We start from the raw sequence: 19919 nt of genomic DNA, 5'->3' as shown, positions 1-19919 counted from the left end.
CCCTCCAGGCTCTACACTGATGTGCTTCGAAAGTTCTAATGGGGAGTTTGGTTGCAAGGTTGGGGAGGGCGGTGGCCCATTTCCCCTTGGGGGGTGAATAGTTCTCAAGTCCTTGCAAAGTGGTTCTCCCTGGATGCGTGCAGATCCGACGGTATTTATGCAAGAATGGGGGGGGGGGGGGAGGACGAAACCCTAGATGGATTCCTGTTCCAGCAAGCTACGGCCCCACCTCTTTGGTCAGGGAGGGCGAGCCTAAGGGAGTTGTCCTGATGCCTCCACCTCCGCCTGCTGGGAAGTGTTTGTGCACATCCACTTTCTTCTGCAGAGCACCCGCTGCTGTGTGAGAAGCAGAGACTTTGCGACAATTCGAGGTTTCTGAGCCCAGCTTCGGCCCCAGCTGCAAGTCGCATCTGGAAGGATGCACTTCCTTCTCATCCTCTGCTTCTTGGCCTCCTACATAACTCTGGGTGAGTACCTGGGGGTGGCTGGGGAAGGGGAAAGCTTTTGGGGCTGACGGCTGTGCCTTAGATAATCCTCTGCCAGTGTTAATTCATTTCAACAGACCTTGCTGTAGAACTGTCGGGTTCCCCGCTGCAAACAGGCGATTTCTGAAAGAGGGGATTGTTACTCACTGGCCCACAAAGAAACACCTTTGTTTCTAAGCTCTGGTACAGGGGTGGCCAAACTGTGGCTCAGGAGCCACGTGTGGCTCTTTCACACAGATTGTGTGGCTCTCAAAGCCTCCACTGCCCGGTTGGCCAGCTTGGAGAAGGCATTTGTCTCTTTTAAATCACTTGTTCAAGCCAAGCCAACAGGCAGCTTGGGGAATGCATTTGAAGTTAAAGTTGCTTTCTTTCTACCTCTCCCTCCCCCATCTATTTGATTTCCTTCTCTCCCTCTCTTCTTCCCTGTCTTGCGACTCACAAACATCTGACGTTCATGTCTTGTGGCTCTCAGACATTTGGCATTTATTCTACATGGCTCTTAGTTGAAGCAAGTTTGGCCACTCTTGCTCTGGTAGTAATTACTGAAGGTCTAGGGTTGCCAACCTCCAGGCGGTGTTTGGTGATTTCCTGCTATTGCAACTGATTGTCAGGCCACAGAGATTGGTTGCCCTGGAGAAAATGGAGGGTGGACTTGGCAATTGAACCATGTTGTCTCTCATTTTCCCCAACCCCCATTCTCTCCAGACTCCACCCCTCTAATCTTCAGCTATTTTTCAACCTGGAACAAGCAACTCAACTACAGCCCAGCAGTTTCCCTATCTCCTTGAACCCAGGGTTTGGTGCTTTTGCACACACTAAAGAATGCACTTTCAATACACTTCCAATGCACTTTGCAAATGGATTTTACTGTGTAGAATGGCAAAACCTGCTTGCAGACATTCCCTGAAGTGGATTGAAATTGCATTGTTGAGCACGTGTGAAGGCAAAGTGTAGTATCCTTTGGGTCCGGTGTGTAGGATTAAGTTTACATATCCAGAAGACTGTCAGCTTCAACAATGGGATTCTAAATTGTTTCTTGCACACTTGGAACTACAATCCACACACAGTGACCTCAGTGAGAGTCCTCCCATAGAGACCTGGGAAAGGGAACAGAAACTAATCTGTGAGGGCTCAAAGGCAGACACATCCATCCATCTCTCAATCTGTCATCCATCTCTCTCTCTCTCTCATCATTCTGAAACTTTTTTTTTTTTGAGGACAGGCACCAGATGCTATGCTGAAATTTGGTACCCCTGCCTAAAAAACAAAGAGCCCCATGGCGCAGAGTGGTAAAGCTGCAGTACTGCAATCGGAGCCCTCTGCTCATGACCTGAGTTCGATCCCGGCAGAAGCTGGTTCAGGTAGCCGGCTCCAGGTTGACTCAGCCTTCCATCCTTCCAAGGTCAGTCAAATGAGTACCCAGCTTGCTGGGGGGAAAGTGTAGATGACTGGGGAAGGCAATGGCAAACCACTCTGTAAAAAGTCTGCCGTGAAAACGTTGTGAAAGCAATGTCACCCCAGAGTCGGAAACAACTGGTGTTTGCACAGGGGACCTTTCCTTTTCCTTTACCCAAAAAACAGCCGAGCCCCCGAGCCCCAATGAGTGCTAACGTTTCAAGCATGTTTTTAGTTATATATATATATATATATATATATATATATATATATATATATATATATATATATATATATATATATATATATATATATATATAAAACTAAAAACATGCTTGAAACGTTAGCACTCATTGGTTTTAAAGATGCTTACATTGTATTTCTCCGATGGGATCCAGGGAACTGGGCAAAGGAAGCTCTGGCTCTTTCCTTCCTTCCCCAAAGGACTAGGAGGGGGAGGAGCCTCAGCCAATAGAAGGAAGAGAGGCTTGGCTCAGTAACTCTGCTGTGCAATTGAGAGAGCCTGGCAAAGTAACCTATCCTTCCCACCCCTTCCCCATTGCCTCAGTCAATGGAGGGTATAGAGGCTTTGCTCTGTAGCTCCTGTGTGATTGAGCAAGACTTGCAAAGCAAGTTGTGATGCGGAAGGAAGCAAGATATAGGGAGAAGAGGGGCAGTTGCTTGGCGGCCTCTGGGAGCCTGATTCGGCCACCAAACTGCAGGTTTGACACCACTGCCCTATGGGAACCATTATACCTAGGCTTGCCAATCCCCAGATCTCAGCAGGGGTTCTTCCACTTTCCCAGTCTCCTTCCCGCCCTCAGTCAGCTGGTCGGCGGGGAGAAGCCCTGCTCCCAAAGCCATCATGTGATTTTTTTCCCCACCAGAGGCTCCAGTCTCCAATTGGAAAGGCTTCTTCTTGGGATGGGGTGTCTGTGTTACTTGGAAGAAGTTGGCTGCAACTCGTGAGTAGAGGGGCCAAGCCCTCACTTCAGAGTCACCAGAAAACGGGAGGGGGGGGAAGGGGAGGAACCTCTGCTGAGCACTTCATTATTCCCTATGTGGAGATCGATTTTCATAGGGTATAATGGGGAATTGATCTGGAGGTTTCGGGGGCTCTGGGGGAGCTGTTTTTTGAGGTAAAGGCACCAAATTATCAGTATAGTATCTAATGCCTCTCCCCAAAGTACCCCCCAAGTTTCAAAACGATTGGACCAGGGGGTCCAATTCTATGATCCCCAAAAGAAGAAGCCCCTATCCTTCATTATTTCCTATGGAAGGAAGACATTTAAAAGGTGTGCTGTGCCTTTAAATGTGATGGCCAGAACTCCCTTGGAGTTCAATTATGCTTGTCACACCCTTGCTCATGGCTCTACCCCCAGTATCTCTTGGCTCCACCCCCAAAATCCCCAGATATTTCTTGAATTGGACTTGGCAACCCTAGTTATACCTAATGGGGTGCCCAGCGTACATTCAATTCCCCCTGCTTTCTGAAGTGGGGAGAGGGCCTCCAAACCATGGGATACCCTGCCCTCAACTGGGGATTGAAAACCCTAAAGCTGCTGCCAGTGAGAGTAGACAGTGCTGATATCAATAGAGCAATGACCTATCAATGAGGTAGCTTCAGGTGTTTAAGGAGTATAGTGTCCAGATCACGTGATGTGATGGTATTGCTTTACTCTGCTCTGGTAAGACCTCACCTGAAGTATTGTGTTCAGTTTTGGGCACCACATTTTAAGAAGGATATAGACAAGCTGGAACAGGTCCAGGGGAGGGCGACGAAGATGGTGAGGGGTCTGGAGACCAAGTGCTATGAGGAAAGGCAAAAGGAGCTGGAGATGTTTGGCCTGGAGAGAAAGCGGCTGAGAGGTGATATGATCACCATCTTCAAGTACTTGAAGGGCTGTCATCTAGAGGATGGTGCGGAATGGTGCCTCTGAAGGTAGGACCAGAACCAATGGTTTGAAATTAAATCAAAAGGGTTTCCAGATCAACATTAGGAAGAACTCCCTGACCATTAGAGCGGTTTCTCAGTGGAACAGGCTTCCTCGGGAGGTGGTGGGTTCTCCTTCCTTGGAGGTTTTTAAACAGAGGCTGGATGACCATCTGTTGTTGGTTTATATTGTTAGTTATAATTTAATGTATTTTAACTCAATGTATAACTAAATGAATTTTGTTGTGAGCCGCCCTGAGCCTGCTTCGGCGGGGAGGGCAGGATATAAATAAAATGTGTTGTTGTTGTGTTGTTATCTGACAGCAATGAGGATCCTGTGAATTTAGAGGGGAGTTTGTGAGTTTCCTGCATTGTGCAGAGGATTGGACTAGATGACCCTAGAGGTCCCTTCCAACTCTATGATTCTATGAGTGTCTCAGTTTTAGTTAAAGGATATAGATAGAAGTGAAGCACAGTGCGCCCTGGAAAAGATGGAGGGGGTGTTGTGAGGTTGCTGCATGTGTCTCTCTGACAGGCTTTTGAACTTGCAAGTAGGGTTGCCAATCCCCAGGTGGGGGCAGGGGATCCCCCGGTTTGGAGGCCCTCCCCCCACTTCAGGGTCACTTCAGTGTGGTGGGAGGGAAATGTCTGCTGGGCACACCATTATTCCCTATGGTGACCGGATCTACTGTAAGCTCTTGGAGGATTGACTACACCAAGGGGCAGGGCCTAATATTCAAAGGAGTTCCTGCCAGAAAAAAAGCCCTACCTTCATTATTTCCAGTGGAGGGAAGGCATTTAAAAGGTGTGTGGTCCTTTTAAATGTGATGGCCAGAACTCCCTTTGGAGTTCAATTATGCTTGTCACAACTTTGCTCCTGGCTCCACCCCCAAAGTCTCCTGGTTGCACCCCCAAAGTCTCTTGGCTCCACCCCCAAAGTCTCCTGGCTCCATCCTACAACTGATTGACGAATTAAAAACTAATAAGTCACCAGGTCCAGATTGTTAGAGACAATCTGTCCACCTCCCCTGGCCCCTCCAGGAGATGCAAAGAAAAAGAGCTGTCAGTCGGGAGTCTCCTTTAAAGTATACAACTTTATTGATATTAAGAAAGAGGGGAGTCGCTTTTCAACGAGCTCCCTGATCAGTTCCATACATGCCCTTTTATCCTCTACTCCCGGCCGATGAGTCCCTCCTCCTTTCTCCATAGGCTGAGGTACTTAGAGGGTACAGGCTACCCGGCACGCCTACTTCACCCCCTCCTTGACATGTACCCCTCCCGTTACATACATTGCATGTGCATTTAAATTTACCTTTCCTCGAGGTGGGGTGTGTCAGTTAATATTCATTACTTGATTACACCTGTGTACTTGCTACTTATTAGTCTCTATTGCTATTTGCCTTTACTGTTGCCATGGTCTGTTCAACTGTGTTATTTCTTTTCTGCTTCTGCGTTTTAACAATGGCTACTACACCTGTGCTATGGTTACTAAATGTTTGTACCCGGTTCTGCTCCTTGCGCCTTAACAATCACTAAGATATTATGGTTCCTTCTGTTTCAGCTCATTTCATTATTTCACTCCTCTCAATGCCATACATCCAAGAGTTCTGAAAGAACTCAAAGTTGAACTTGTGGATCTCCTGACAAAAATATGTAATCTTTCATTGAAATCTGCCTCCATTCCTGAGGACTGGAAGGTAGCAAATGTCACTTCCATCTTTAAAAAAGGTTCCAGAGGAGATCCGGGAAATTACAGGCCAGTCAGTCTGACTTCAATACCGGGGAAGTTGGTAGAAACCATTATCAAGGACAGAATGAGTAGGTATACTGATGAACACAAGTTATTAAGGAATACTCAGCATGGGTTCTGTAAGGGAAGATCTTGTCTCACTAACCTGTTACAGTTCTTTGAGGGGGTGAACAAACATGTGGACAAAGGGGACCCAATAGATGTTGTTTACCTTGACTTCCAGAAAGCTTTTGATAAAGTTCCTCATCAAAGGCTCCTTAGTAAGCTCGAGAGTCATGGAGTAAAAGGACAGGTCCTCTTGTGGATCAAAAACTGGCTAATTAATAGGAAGCAGAGAGTGAGTATAAATGGGCAGTCTGCACAGTGGAGGACGGTAAGCAGTGGGGTGCCGCAGGGCTCAGTACTGGGTCCCATGCTCTTTAACTTGTTCATTAATGATCTGGAGTTGGGAGTAAGCAGTGAAGTGGCCAAGTTTGCAGATGACACTAAATTGTTCAGGGTGATGAGAACCAGAGAGGATTATGAGGCACTCCAAAGGGATCTGTTGAGGCTGGGTGAGTGGGCATCAATGTGGCAGATGAGGTTCAGTGTGGCTAAGTGCAAAGTAATGCACATTGGGGTCAAGAATCCCAGCTACAAATACAAGTTGATGGGTTGTGAACTGGCAGAGACTGACCAAGAGAGAGATCTTGGGGTCGTGGTAGATAACTCACTGAAAATGTCAAGACAGTGTGCGTTTGCAATAAAAAAGGCCAATGCCATGCTGGGAATTATTAGGAAGGGAATTGAAAACCAATCAGCCAGTATAATAATGCCTCTGTATAAATCGATGGTGCAGTCTCATTTGGAATACTGTGTACAATTCTGGTTACCGCACCTCAAAAAGGATATTATAGCATTGGAGAAAGTGCAGAAAAGGGCAACTAGAATGATTAAAGGGCTGGAACACTTTCCCTATGAAGAAAGGTTAAAATGCTTGGGGCTCTTTAGCTTGGAGAAATGTCGACTGCGGGTTGACATGATAGAGGTTTACAAGATTATGCATGGGATGGAGAAAGTAGAGAAAGAAGTACTTTTCTCCCTTTCTGACAATACAAGAACTCGTGGGCATTCAATGAAATTGCTGAGCAGTCGGGTTAAAATGGATAAAAGGAAGCACTTCTTCACCCAAAGGGTGATTAACATGTGGAATTCACTGCCACAGGAGGTGGTGGTGGCTACAAGCATAGCCAGCTTTAAGAGGGGATTGGATAAAAATATGGAGCAGAGGTCCATCAGTTGCTATTAGCCAGTGTGTGTATACACACACATATACTGGCCAGTGTGTGACACAGAGTGTTGGACTGGATGGGCCATTGGCCTGATCCAACATGGCTTCTCTTATGTTCTTATGTTCTCTGCGCGGGGACCCCGCCTCAGCTTGGTAGCCTCCCATCTTGGATAACCAGGGCTGACCCTGCTTCACTTAGAGCCAGTGTGGTGTAGTGGTTAAGAGCAGTGGACTCTTATCTGGAGAACCCCACTCCTCCACATGCAGTTGCTGGTGTGACCTTGGGTCAGTCACAAGTTCTCTCAGAGCTGTTCTCTCAAGAGCAGTTCTCTCAGAGCTCTCTCAGCCCCACCTACCTCACAGGGTGCCTGTTGTGGAGAGAGGAAGGGAAAGGAGATTGCAAGGCACTTTGGGACTCTGAGTGAAGGACGGGGTATAAATCCAAAGCATCTTCTTCTTCACTGATGAGATCAGGCTAGCCTGAGCACAATCTCACTTAGAGCATGGGCCGTACCTTAAATTATTTGGCAGCCAGCTGGGAACCATCTGGAGTCTTCTGGCTTCTTGAGCCAAAGGTTACAGTAGTTACCTTGTCAAAAACAAGTTTTCTGATTGGTAAAATTATTGCCTGAAGTGCTAGTTTTCTACATTCAAGGGGAATATTTTTTTTTTCTTCCTTGAGGAAACATTAATGAGTACTTAGCCTGAAAGGATGTAGTTTGCGATGGAACAGTCTGGAGTTCTGTGGCTTCAATCTGCAGTCTCATTCAGGGTCAAGTGCAGATTAGTCATGTCATGCTCCAGCAATATGAACTCTGAGGCATTTTTTTCCTTCTGCAGGCCCCTTCAATTCTCTACATTCTAGTTACCATGGCTGTGGCCCAGCCAATCGTTGCAAGGTTGTTCCCAGTTTCCAGGCTAACTTGCTTGAGTCCGTTACAGCCACCACCAAGCAATAGATGAAATTTGTGGCAACCGTACTAACACTGGGGGGGGGGGGGGGGAGGAATGAAAAAAGATGATTAATCATTCTTCTTTTCCTTCCTCTCAGGGTTGTCTTTGTCATGTGAGACTTGCATCGCCTTTATGGATACCTGCACTGGAAATTGGGAAACTTGTCCCCCTGAGAAGAATTCTTGTAGCTTCATCCAGATGGAAGCCTCAGGGCGTAAGTTCAAAAGACCAAAACCTGCTGACAGAAGTACAGTGAATGAGAATGTCTTCTGAATCCATGCTGCTTTCACTTCCATGGGAAGGTCTCAATGAATTGTTCATGCTAGCTACTCTATGGAAAAAGTGTCCAGCCAAATTAGGGCCCTAATTATCTGGATTATTCAGTTGTCAGAGAGCTGTGGCTAAGTGGTAGAGCATCCACTCTGCATGCTGAAGGTCCCAGGTTCAATCTCCAGTTAAAAAGATTAGGAATCAGGTGATGTGAAGAACCTTTACCTGAAGCCTTGGAGAGCTGAAGGTCCCAGGTTCAATCCCTAGCATCTCCAGTTAAAAAGATTAGGAATTAGGTGATGTGAAGGACCTTTACCTGGAGAGCTGAAGGTCCCAGGTTCAATCCCCAGCATCTCCAGTTAAAAAGATTAGGAATCCTGCTGCCAGTCTAAGTAGACAACACTGACCAGGTCCGGCACTGGGGGTTCTGTAGCCACAGGCTGAGCCCCGCCCCCTGACCCAACTTCCAGCAGGAAGTGGGAGAGACATGGCAGCAGGCTGCTCAGAGCTTGGCTGTAACAGACTCGGGGAACATGAAACTGGCAGGGCAACGTCTGTGCTCCATGGAGTCTACTTTCCATTGAGGAAGGCAGGCTGCAAGGAGCACACCTGTTGCACATGGGGAGAGAGGGTACCTGGTGGTGCCCCATAGGCCAGGTGGCACCTTAGGTGGCCACCTACCTGGCCTACTCCCACGCACCTGCCATGATACTGACCTTGGTAGAATGATGCTCTGATGCAGTATAAGGTAGCTTTACACAAAAGCTCTCTCATTCAGGTACTTTCCCTGGATGTTCCTGAAGTTCTTGGTTTATGCAAGGTTTTCTTATCATATATTAAGGAAGCAGGTGTGCCTTACCTCCAAATGGAGGTAAATTAAGATTAATGATTAGCTGGTCATAGAGAGGGTGAGAATATTCGAAGCGGGATTAACACAGAAAACCCACCCACTGTCCTTCAGAACTTATTGATTTAAGTTTTGTAACCCTACCCTTTCTCTTTGAACCACACTCATTTAATACCTCCCCTCTGGTGTTTTTTTGTAGCAGGAACTCTCCTTTGCGTATTAGGCCACACACCCCTGATGTAGCCAATCCTCCAGGAGCTTACAGTAGGCCCTGTACTAAGAGCCCTCTAAGCTCTTGGAGGATTGGCTACATCAGGGAGGTGTGGCCTAATATGCAAAGGAGTTCCCGCTACAGAAAAAGCCCTGCTCTCTTCCAAAATTTGACCCAGCTGCCTTTATTTCCCATCCCTATTCTAAGGCTCCTTCAAACCAGTCGAAGTTACTGTAGCGAAAAATGTTGAATATTAGTCAAAGGAGAAAGGATAAAATTCAAATGCAGTGGCACCTTCAGAACCATCAAGGTTTTATTCAAGGTATAAGCTTTCATGTGCTTTCATACCTATTTAGATACACCGAAATGGAAGTTGTCAGTCTGTACATACAGGTAGAAGGTAAGCAGCAAATGAATATACAGCACGATAAGGATATTTGATCAGGGCTTTATTTTTGAAGCAGGAGCTCCTTTGCATCTTAGGCCATGCACCCCTGCTGTAGCAAATCCTCCAAGAGTTTACAGTAGGCCCTGTACTAAGAGCGCTGTAAGTTCTTGGAGAATTGGGTACATAAGAGAAGTGTAGCCTAATATGGAAAGGAGTTCCTGCTGCAAAAAAGCCCTGTGTTTGCTAGATGCAAGGAGGGCAGAATCACGCCTGAGACAACCTTGTAGGGGAGGATTTGGGGAGGTGCCAAGGGCATCCCCTGCCCCCAGGCCCAAACGATGGGGGGACTTACTAGCAGGGGTGGGAGGCCTAGGTTGCTTTTGCCAGTTATGCGGCAATATCTGGCACATACAGGAAATGACATAATGTCATCGGTGTAGCAATGACGCTCTGGTATTTAGGAAGAAGCTATAGTAGAAAGAGAAACCTGGCAACGGGATTTTCAAATAGATCCTTCATGTCTTGCTTTATCCTTGCTGATGGCCCCCTAATTGGTCAGTCCTCATTCAGAGATTTCTTGCTTTATCCTTTGGGTGAAGAAAGCTGACTGGGAGGTCACTATCCTTTGCCAAGGAGGAAATGGAAGCTCAGTGACAGATCACTGGTTGGCATGCAGTTCAGGCGGTATCTTTCCCTAAACAAACCCTAGAAACCTGATCTAGGACAGACTCCACCCAAGATGTAGGGGGATTGTCACCACTGATTGTGTTGAGTAGGATATGAACCAAGGGTTTCTAAAGCACGCATGGTTTGTGTCTGTCTAATTTACTTCCTTGTCCTTTCTTCCTAAATCCCTGCAGTTATGCAGGTAAAGAGTTTTATGAAGACCTGCATCAGATCAAGAGACTGCGAAGAACTCCCCTATTCTCTTAACCTGGGCAGGGCAGGACAGATGCTCACCCGGATTACCTGCTGCACAGGAGATGAGTGCCAGAAGAGTCCTCCTGCCTGTACGTCCCTCCTCTTGTCTCTAGTTCCCTTCCCCATTCCCACGTAGCAAACCAGCTCTCTAAGGAGAAGTGTTATTCTTCTCCACAGCTCTTGCCAAAGGTTCCATTGAATTCCATCTAGCCCAGGGGTGTCAAACTCATTTGTTAGGAGGACCGGATCTGACATAAATTAGACCTTGTCAGGCCAGGCCATGTGTGTCATAAAATGTAACGCCATAAAATGTAGCAGAGATACAGGGCCTTTTTTGGAGCAGGAACTCCTTTGCATATTCGGCCACACACCCCTGATGTAGCCAATCCTCAAAGACCTTACAGGGCTCTTAGTACAGGGTCTACTGTAAGCTCTTGGAGGATTGGTTGCATCAGGGGTGTATGGCCTAATATGCGAAGGAGATCCTGCTACAAAAAAAAAAAAGCCCTACAGAGGTATAAACATTATAAAGCACACAAACACAATTAAAGATTCCCCCCCCCCCCAAAAAAATCCTTAAAATAAAACATGCTTGAAACATTAGCATTTGTTGGTCTTCAAGGTGTTTTCTTTGTAGGTGAAGAAAGGAACTGGGCAAAGGAAGCTCTGGCTCTTTCCTTTCTTCCCTAGGGGAGGAGTCTCAGCCAACAGAAGGGAGAAAGGCTTGGCTCAGTAGCTATGGTGAGCAAGTTAGCCCTTCCCCCCTCATCCTCGAGGAACGAGCTTTGGCCAATGGAGAAAATAGAGGTTTTGCTCTGTAGCTCCTGTGCGACTGAGCAAGCCTTGCAAAGCCGGATACAGAAGGAAGCAAGAGAGAGGGAGAAGATAGCAGATGACAGCCAGTTGCTCAGGGACCTGATAGGAGCCCTCTGGGGGTCTGATTTGGCCCCCAGGCTGCATGTTTGACACCCCTGATCCAGCTGGTATGTATGGGGTAGACAACGTTGATAGACAGTGCTATTTCTCCCTCTCCCATTATACTAGAAATTGGGAAAATAGGCTCAGGACACACAAAAGAAAATGCAGCTTTGCTGAACAAGTAATTAAATTGTGGAATACACTGCCACTGGATGCAGTGATAGCCACACACCTGGGTGGCTTTAAAAGGCACTTAGATAGATCCATTGAGGATAAGTCTATCAATGGTTGTGAGTCATGGTGGCTACAGAAAATCTCTGAATCGTGTGTAGGGTTGCCAATCCCCAGGTGGGGGCAGGGGATCCCCCGGTTTGGAGACCCTCCCCCCACTTCAGGGTCATCAGAAAGCGGGGGGAGGGGAGGGAAATGTCTGCTGGGAACTCTATTATTCCCTATGGAGATTTATTCCCATAGAAAATCATGGAGAATTTATCTTTTGAGGTAGAGGCACCAAATTTTCAGTATAGCATCTAGTGCCTCTCCCAAAAATATCCCCCAAGTTTCAAAAAGATTGGACCGGGGGGGCCAATTCTATGAGCCCCCAAAGAAGGTGCCCCTATCCATTATTTCCTATGGAAGGAAGGAATTGAAAAGGTGTACCGTCCCTTTAAATATGAGGGCCAGAACTCCCTTTGGAGTTCAATTATGCTTGTCACGGCCTTGATCTTGGCTCCATCCCAATGTCTCCTGGCTCCACCCCCAAAGTCCCCAGATATTTCTTGAATTGGACTTGGCAACCCTAATCGTGTGTGTAGGGAGAAAGGGAAGCCTCGTCTGAGAGAGTGACATGAAGGAAGGAAGTTGTCCCTGAGAACACAATCTACATTTCAAAGGGGGCACTGGCAGAAGAGTAAATACAGGAAGGAACGGTCAGTTTGCCTGTGGTGGTGAGTAGGTGGGTGCGTAGAAGATGTGGTCCAGATTCAGCAGCCAGGCAGCCAAATGGGAGAGGCTTAAAAAGAGACCTAGTGGAGAAATCATCTGCCTTTGATCCATATGGGACTCTCCCCACTTCTGGTCACTTTGGCCAGACTGTTCTTTGAGGACTCATCTTAATGTCTTCTCTTTCTTGTAGTGCCACCCATAAACACGACCCCCAATGGGAGGAAATGCCCGTCTTGCTACCTTGTGCACAGTCACGAATGTAAAGAGGAAATGGCGGAATGTGCTGGAGATGAGAACTATTGCTTTGAGGTCTTTGGAACTGCAAACATTGGTAACTAATCACATAAGAACATAAGAGAAGCCATGTTGGATCAGGCCAGTGGCCCATCCAGTCCTATACTCTGTGTCACACAGCTGCCGAAAAAAAAAAATAATCAAAACCAGGTGCCATCAGGAGGTCCATCACTGGGGCCAGGACACTAGATGCCCTCCCACTGTTGCCCCCTCAAGCACCAAGAATAAAAAACATCACTGCCCTAGACAGAGAGTTCCATCAATACACTGTGGCTAACAGCCACTCATGGACCTTGTCACGTCTCAGGGGGGTATTAACCAATTGCTGCCACCACTCTGAGTTAAGGGTTCCCCTTGAAAAGGCCCAGAGTTCCCTCCCAAGCCTTTCAGGCCTCTTGTAGCTTAGGCCAAATAATAGGCGTGAGGACCAGGTGGAGTGGACAACAACAAAAAGGTTTATTGCAGTGCAATATAAATTAACAAAGTGCATTAACCAGTAAAAGGGTGAAAGGAAAATAAACAAAAGTCCCAAAGGGGCTGAACTTCCAGTCCCTAAACTACTAACCAGCACTCACCCCTTCCCTTGGGTGAGGGAGCTTTCCCCTGCTCAAGCTCTTCAGGCACAGCCTACCTCCAGCTCAGCCTTCCAGGGAAAGAACACCACCTCCTGGGCTTGGCCTTTATATTCTCTTCCCAGACCCCACCCCTCTCTGGGCCTGTTTCCCTCCAAAACATTTGCTACCCAATCAGAGGGGCAGAGGGGATCCTGGGAAATGTAGGCTCTTCCCAGTAACTCCTAAGCAGGCTTCCCTGGGACCTGCAGGCCTCACTACACCCAGGATCATGACAGACCTCTAGTCCATATGTTTATCCAACCCCCTCTTGAAGCTGGCTATGCTTTTCGCTGCCATCACCTCCTGTGGCAGTGAATTCCATGGATGGTTTCAGACAGGAGATTTGCCCCAACCTAACCCCACCTCCCATTCAGATTAAAAGTGCACAAGCACTTGAGCACATCTGCCCTTCGAGCCGCACCTTTACTCACCCCATCTCCAGATGCCTCCTATCCGCATCAAAAAGCAAGGTACCATTCCCCTGAATCAGATGTAGGTCACATAATCGGATGCTCTTTGAATGCCCTGGGGTGACACATAAGTGAAAGAGTTGTGTGATTGTGCCCAGCCTTTTCCAGCAAGGTCAGGGTTGTTTTCTCCCCTTAATCCCTCTCCAAGGTGCGCATGTGTGCTTCTCCAACTGAGCGCACACATGGAGGCCTTTTTAAAAGAGACAACCCTTTTCGCAGCGGGTCCGTGGTTGAGCCAGGGTAGCAGTGTGAATGAGCAACCACTGACTGCTGCCGGGATCCTGCCACTTCAGCAGCGGCTGGAAATGGTTCAAACTGAAGTGGATTGTTTTGCAACAGAATAAAATCATGTCAATTTCACAGTGTGAAACCAGTCCTTGTTTTAGGATGTTTTTACATTCAGTTTGATCCAGAGTTTTAGAGTCTTCAAATCGCCTGCCACTGTTCCACTTTAATTATTTTCCTTTTATATTTAAGCGTTTCAATTTGGGGGGGGGGGGGTGTCTCTGATCAGAGGGCAGCCGGAATACCAGTGCTTAGTTAAATGTATACGATTGCTTGGAAATTGTGTCAACACTGCAAAAACAATATAAATTTAAATACTAGATGATGCAAGCAATGATATATAAAAATTTCAAGTGCTGTCAGTTCTCATGCAAATTACTGCATCTTGTGTTTTTATAATTTTTATTGATTTTAACTATAAAAAAGAAAAAAGCATAAGCATAGATACAGAAGCATTAAAGAGGGGAAGGGGTGGATACAGAGTAGGAGACCAGAAACAAAGAAAAATGCAAATATATCAGTTACATTTCTACCTCCAAATGAAATACCCAATTCTTCCTACCTGCAAGTATTAAATTTTCCCCTTATTTTTACCATCTTTATCTTTCATTATACTTTTTACTAAATTATTGCTTAAAATACAAGTCTAAACTATTCTTCTTCAGCACATATAAGTATAAAAAAGTCAGAGAAGTCTCAACACAGAACTAACTGGCTAAGCTTAACCATATTAAAAATACAGACTAGCTTGTTATTTTAACAATGTTGTCATTAAAATGAGCATAAGAAACAAATATCTTTATCCTAACTTACTTATTTCAAACAGAAAGAAAAAAAATCAGATTTAAAATATCATAAAAGGAGAGAGAAAAAATGTAATAAGCAGAAAAAAACATAGTAATTTATCTGTCTCAGTATAAACATTTTCTCCAAACAAACATATTAAGAGCAGATCTACCAGATTACAGAATAATTGTGTTTGCCTTCTTAAAAATTGATCACGTCAACTATTTATTTATATAAAATTCTTTTCAAAACTTTTCAATCCTTTAACTCTTATATCCATATTGCTCTAGGAGGAACAACTTGATATGACCCCAAAATCTCACTTGGCCTTTTAAAATCACATGTCAGTTCTTGTTGAGAATTCCATATCCAATTACCCACAGAGAGAAACAGTTCAAAGACCCTTCTTCCTGAAAATTTTCCACGTCTTGATTTTTTTGTTGAGATGTACCTTCTCTCTCCTTAGTGCAGTCATCCCTCTCGGTAAAAATAGTAAGGATCCCACGCCACTTGTTCCTCTTGAAAAAACTTCAACTAGTCTCGATTTCCAGTCCTTCTATTTAACTGCGCAATAAGGTTCCATTTTGGTTTTCTTCTGTTCGTTTCCCAGCGGATCACTCTCCATTTCCAATTCCACAGACGTCACTGAGATCTCTTTAACACTTTGCTCATGTAGATTTGAGATTTCGCTAGCTTTCAACATAAAAGCTCCCATTTGCTTTTTTATCAACTCTGTTAATGAACCACGGTCCTGCTTTAGAGGAGTTATGGTAACCATTATATCTTTTTTTATAAAACATTTCACTTGGTAATGCCATTTTTCTCTACCAAAAAACTCAGTCTATTAATCCAAGTTGAAAAGTGACTCAGAGACCCAGTTAGTCTGTCTCTCCAAATCTCCTCCAGCCGTGTGTTTGGATTGTTGCCATTTCAGCTGCACTCAGGCGGCAAAGACAAATCTCTCTAAAATATATCTTGTTTTTGTTCAGACCATATTATAGCCAGATAATAGTCTCATTAACACATATTCAATTATAATCCGGGTCAATTTGAGTATCTATATTCAGTCTAATTCAAATTGTTGCCAATGCTCAAAGTTGTTCTTTGTCTTTTCAAAGCCGCATTCATGGGAAAGTTGGGGGGGGGGGGAATCCGCCTCTTTCCCTTCCTTTGAACTGTCCCGTTTATTGTTATGTAAAGCAACCCATTAGCCAGTGGTATTGAAAACAAATTTACTTGCCGAGTAGAATTGCCATGCTTGAGGTAGAAAAGCAATGCATCAGAAGCTTGTTAAGAAAAAAAAGAGCAAGCGGTCGGGTGTTCACCTCTTACTGCCATAATGGCGATCATGGCGGCGGAGCTTTGGGGCATACAAGAAGGACAGGAACAGCCGCTGCTATGCCCCTGGCTTCTTGCAAAACCCCATGCCGAAAGGAAACCCCTTCAGGGTCTCCCTGGAGATGCCACGTCTGTGGCACCTCTCCAACCGCCTGATTCAGGGCGGCTGCTAGAGACAAACTCCGCAGACCCCCACTGAGCTCAAGGTGACATAACCCGGAACACATTACTGCACCTTGTGGTGGCTTTTGGAGGAGTCTTTTAAAACTCATGAAAACTTTCTACAATACAAGTTTGAAACGCCTGTAGAGAAAAGACCAGATCAAAACTAGTGCGGAGAAAAACGTTGGAGCAGCAGCTCGGAAACTCATCTCACTGAAACAAATGTAGATGCTTCAGGCAGCAACGATGCAAAACAGTTGTGAGAACATTAGGTAATGTAAAAGGTGAGTTTCCAATGCGGAGATAGAGAGTCGCAAACTGCCAGTGTAAAGACACCTTTAATCACCCTTTGGGTAAAGAAGTAAGCAGACACTTTCGTGACATGGTTTTTTATCTTAGTGTGTCGGTTTCAGAATCCTGTTTCAGAATGTGTTTCCTTTGGGAACATTTTTTTTAACTTCTAGTCTCATGGCTTGATGGGTTCTACCCTGGTTTCACTAACATTTTCTGGCAGTACCTGGTGACCTAAATCCCAACATGGTGCCCACCAAGTATTTTCAAAAAGTGGCCAGTGCCAGATTGGACTTTGGTCAATTTAGCTTCTGATTGGACACTGGCAATTTGATAGGCTGTGTAGATTTTTTAAAAAAACATTGCTGTTAAAAAACCTGTGTCACGTAAGTAAGTGTCTGCTTACTTCTTCACCCGAAGGGTGATTAAAACATGGGCTGGTTTCACACTGTGAAATTGACATGATTTGATCCTGTTGTGAAAAAAAATCTGCTTCAGTTTGAACCATTTCCAGCCGCTGCGGAAGTGGCAGGATCCTGGCAGCGGCCAGTGATTGCCCATTCACACTGCTAGCCTGGCTCAACCACGGACCCGCTGTGAAAAGGGTTGTCTTTTCAAAAAAGAGAGAGCCAGTTTGGTGTAGTGGTTAAGTGCACAGACTCTTATCTGGGAGAACCGGGTTTGATTCCCCACTCCTCCACTTGCACCTGCTGGAATGGCCTTGGGTCAGCCATAGCTCTGGCAGAGGTTGTCCTTGAAAGGGCAGCTGCTGTGAGAGCCCTCTCAGCCCCACCCACCTCACAGGGTGTCTGTTATGGGGGGAGAAGATATGGGAGATTGTAAGCCACTCTGAGTCTCTGATTCAGCGAGAAGGGTGGGGTGTAAATCTGCAATTCTTCTTCTTCTTACCACAGCACAAGGATCTTCACGGGGTAGTCATTTTGTGGCTTCACATGCCTCCTGCAGCAGCCATTTTGTGGCTTCCACTTTGTGGTTCTGTCTACCAAGCTCTATCAGCATTCCAAAGATCAGGGATCGTTTTGTAGAAAAATAGGTGGTGGAGCTCATCCAGGGATTGTTATGCAGCTGCACATACTATTCAATGGACAAGGAGGTGGACTCTCAGAAAGGTGCAGGAGCTGCGCTCCTGTGAGCTCCCACTGAATCTGAGGCCTGCCAAAGATACTCTCAGGCTCAGAGAGGTCGAATCCCTGAACTAGATGAATAGTTTAGCACCCCCTACAGACAAATCATGTTGGAAGTTCCTGTTGGACCTTTTCTACAAAAAAAAAAAAACCCCCAAAAAAAACCAACCTGATGGAGAGGCTTGCCTATCCTAATTTCTACCACAGGACCTTTGATTGAAAGTAGAGTTCCCAGCACTGCCTCGACAAATGCCAGGCAATTGGGGGAGGCAGATGAATTTTGGAGGAGGATCTTGTGTCACTTTCAGACAATGTTCTAGGCTGCCTCCTCTAGTCTCTATGGTCTTTACCACAGAGACTAGAGGAATTTCCTAGAGTGTTGCTATGTGGAAGCCATCATTTCTGTTGCGTGTCCATTTCTCCGGGGTGGAAAACTGTGAGTGAGCATGGGGAATTGACTGCTCTGTACAGGTAAGTGGGACACGTAATTCTTCCTCTCCCGCTTTCAACTCTCTGTATCACCCAGTTTAATATATAGGCCCATGGCGTCATCTGCTGCCCCCAATACTGCTGGGAAGTGTTTAAACCATTCCCTGGTCTTCTCTTCCCCTAAATCCAATAACTAAATCTGGCTTCCAGTTTGCTAAATAATCACTCACAGGGTTGCCTGGGTTCTCCTGGAATTACACCTGATCCCCAGATTCCAGAGCTCAGTTTCACTGGATAAAATGGCAGCTTCAGAGGGGGGGACTCTATGGTATCATATCCATCCCCAAGCTCTCCTCTCCCCAGGCTCCACTCTCAAACCTCCAGGAATTTCTCAGCCTGTAGTCAATAACTCTTGTCAGTTGCCATCTACACAGAAAATACGGTTTCCAGCTCCGAAGCTCTTGATGGTAGGGGGTGGGAGGGAGCTTTCTGGGAACAGGGAGCAAGGCAATGTCTCTGTGCGTGTCCCCAGTGTGATGATGTCATCCGGAACTGAGGTCATCACATTGGGGTTGTCACACTGGGTTGCAGCTGTTGGGGGTGGGACTTCCACTTGGTGGCCAGCTGGCTAGTGACAGGCAGGAGCCCACAAAATCAGTGGTTCCCCCACTCCTACCTTGGGGCCAGAAACCCTAACAGAAACAGAAGAGAGGAAAGAAAAGTTGTCACAAGTTGCTGCCTTTCTCGTTCTCACTGCACTCTCCCACAATTCTCTCACCAGGAGGAGCGGTCGCGGATATGGTCATGAAGGGCTGCACCAGCAAAACTTCCTGTAACAGAACGCTGGATAGTGATTCGTTAGGAGCATTCCAGTTTGTCTCCAAAAGCTCTTGTACACCAGCACTGGGGGCGGCCAGCTCTGTGCAGGCCTCCTTTGGACTCCTCCTCCAAGCCTTCATGGGACTTCTCCTTCTGAAGGCTCTCAGCTGATCTCTTTTCCCCAGACGGAGATCCAGGGAACCCGCTTGAGCAATTAGCGCTTGTTTGCGACCTGCTATGTCAAATATAAACCACGCTTTGTCAAATATAAACCACTCAGCCAGTGTGTCATGGAGCTCTCGAAGGAGAGGCCTGGTGGCTGAGGTTCCAGGAGAGGTGGGAGATTTTGAGTGATGACGCCTAAGTGTGTCGGACCAGGATCTGAGAGACTGAGAAGGCTTTTTTTGAGCAGGAACGCACAGGACTGCAATTCCAGCTGGCTTGATGCCAGGGGTGTGGCCTAATATGCAAATAGGTTCCTGCCGGGCTTTTTCTGCAAAAAAGACCAGGAGACCCAGATACAAATCCCGACTGGTGCCATGGAAGCTCACCACCAAATAAGGGAATGAAGGTCTGCTGTGCACACTAGCAAATGTCTTGGGAGGGGGGACTGGCTGTACCTGTGAATGACAGATGCTGCAGCCAGCAACCATGCACAGCGTGGAGCTTTCGGGTGGCCAATAGCATCACCATCAGTGTTCCCTCCAGGACTCTTTTTCTAGCAGGAGCTCCTCCGCATATTAGGCCACGTTCCCCTGATGTAGCCAATCCTCCTGGAGCTTACTGTATTAAGCTCTTGGAGGATTGACTACATCGGGGGGGGGGGGGGGGGGGGTCTAATATGCAGATAAGCTCCTGCTAGAAAAAGAGCCCTGCACTTCCCTCTAGGCTGACATAGGGTGTGCTCACTCAGTTTTTGGGCCTCCGGCTCACACATTTTTGTCTTAGCTCAAGAAAAATGGTCCCAGAGCAAGCTCATTGATTCAGGAGCTCACAACT

General features: G+C 46.4%; 1 protein-coding gene across 1 annotated transcript; it reads left to right on the top strand.

Annotated features, from left to right (window-relative positions):
- The first annotated feature begins 305 nt into the window (after window positions 1-305).
- Window positions 306-19192, top strand: LOC132586076 (phospholipase A2 inhibitor gamma subunit B-like). The gene is made up of 5 exons (XM_060258018.1): window positions 306-467; window positions 7885-8001; window positions 10364-10513; window positions 12478-12618; window positions 18883-19192. Exons 1-5 carry the CDS (start codon window positions 419-421, stop codon window positions 19089-19091), a joined length of 666 nt encoding a protein of 221 aa, XP_060114001.1. The 5' UTR covers window positions 306-418; the 3' UTR covers window positions 19092-19192.
- Window positions 19193-19919: the final 727 nt, after the last annotated feature.

The sequence above is a fragment of the Heteronotia binoei genome, chromosome 17, assembly GCF_032191835.1.
Source record: "Heteronotia binoei isolate CCM8104 ecotype False Entrance Well chromosome 17, APGP_CSIRO_Hbin_v1, whole genome shotgun sequence".
Classification (NCBI taxonomy): Eukaryota; Metazoa; Chordata; class Lepidosauria; order Squamata; family Gekkonidae; genus Heteronotia; species Heteronotia binoei.
The sequence above is the reverse complement of the archived record's forward strand: the minus strand, read 5'-3'. Positions and strand labels throughout refer to the sequence as shown.

What these genes read in the sequence shown, in the direction of transcription:
- LOC132586076 (XM_060258018.1), top strand. Translation starts at nt 419, where the DNA reads ATGCACTTCCTTCTCATCCTCTGCTTCTTGGCCTCCTACATAACTCTG. An exon ending in GGCCTCCTACATAACTCTGG is followed by an intron (nt 468 to 7,884) that starts GTGAGTACCTGG and finishes CCTTCCTCTCAG; the next exon opens with GGTTGTCTTTGTCATGTGAG. An exon ending in CCAGAAGAGTCCTCCTGCCT is followed by an intron (nt 10,514 to 12,477) that starts GTACGTCCCTCC and finishes TCTTTCTTGTAG; the next exon opens with TGCCACCCATAAACACGACC.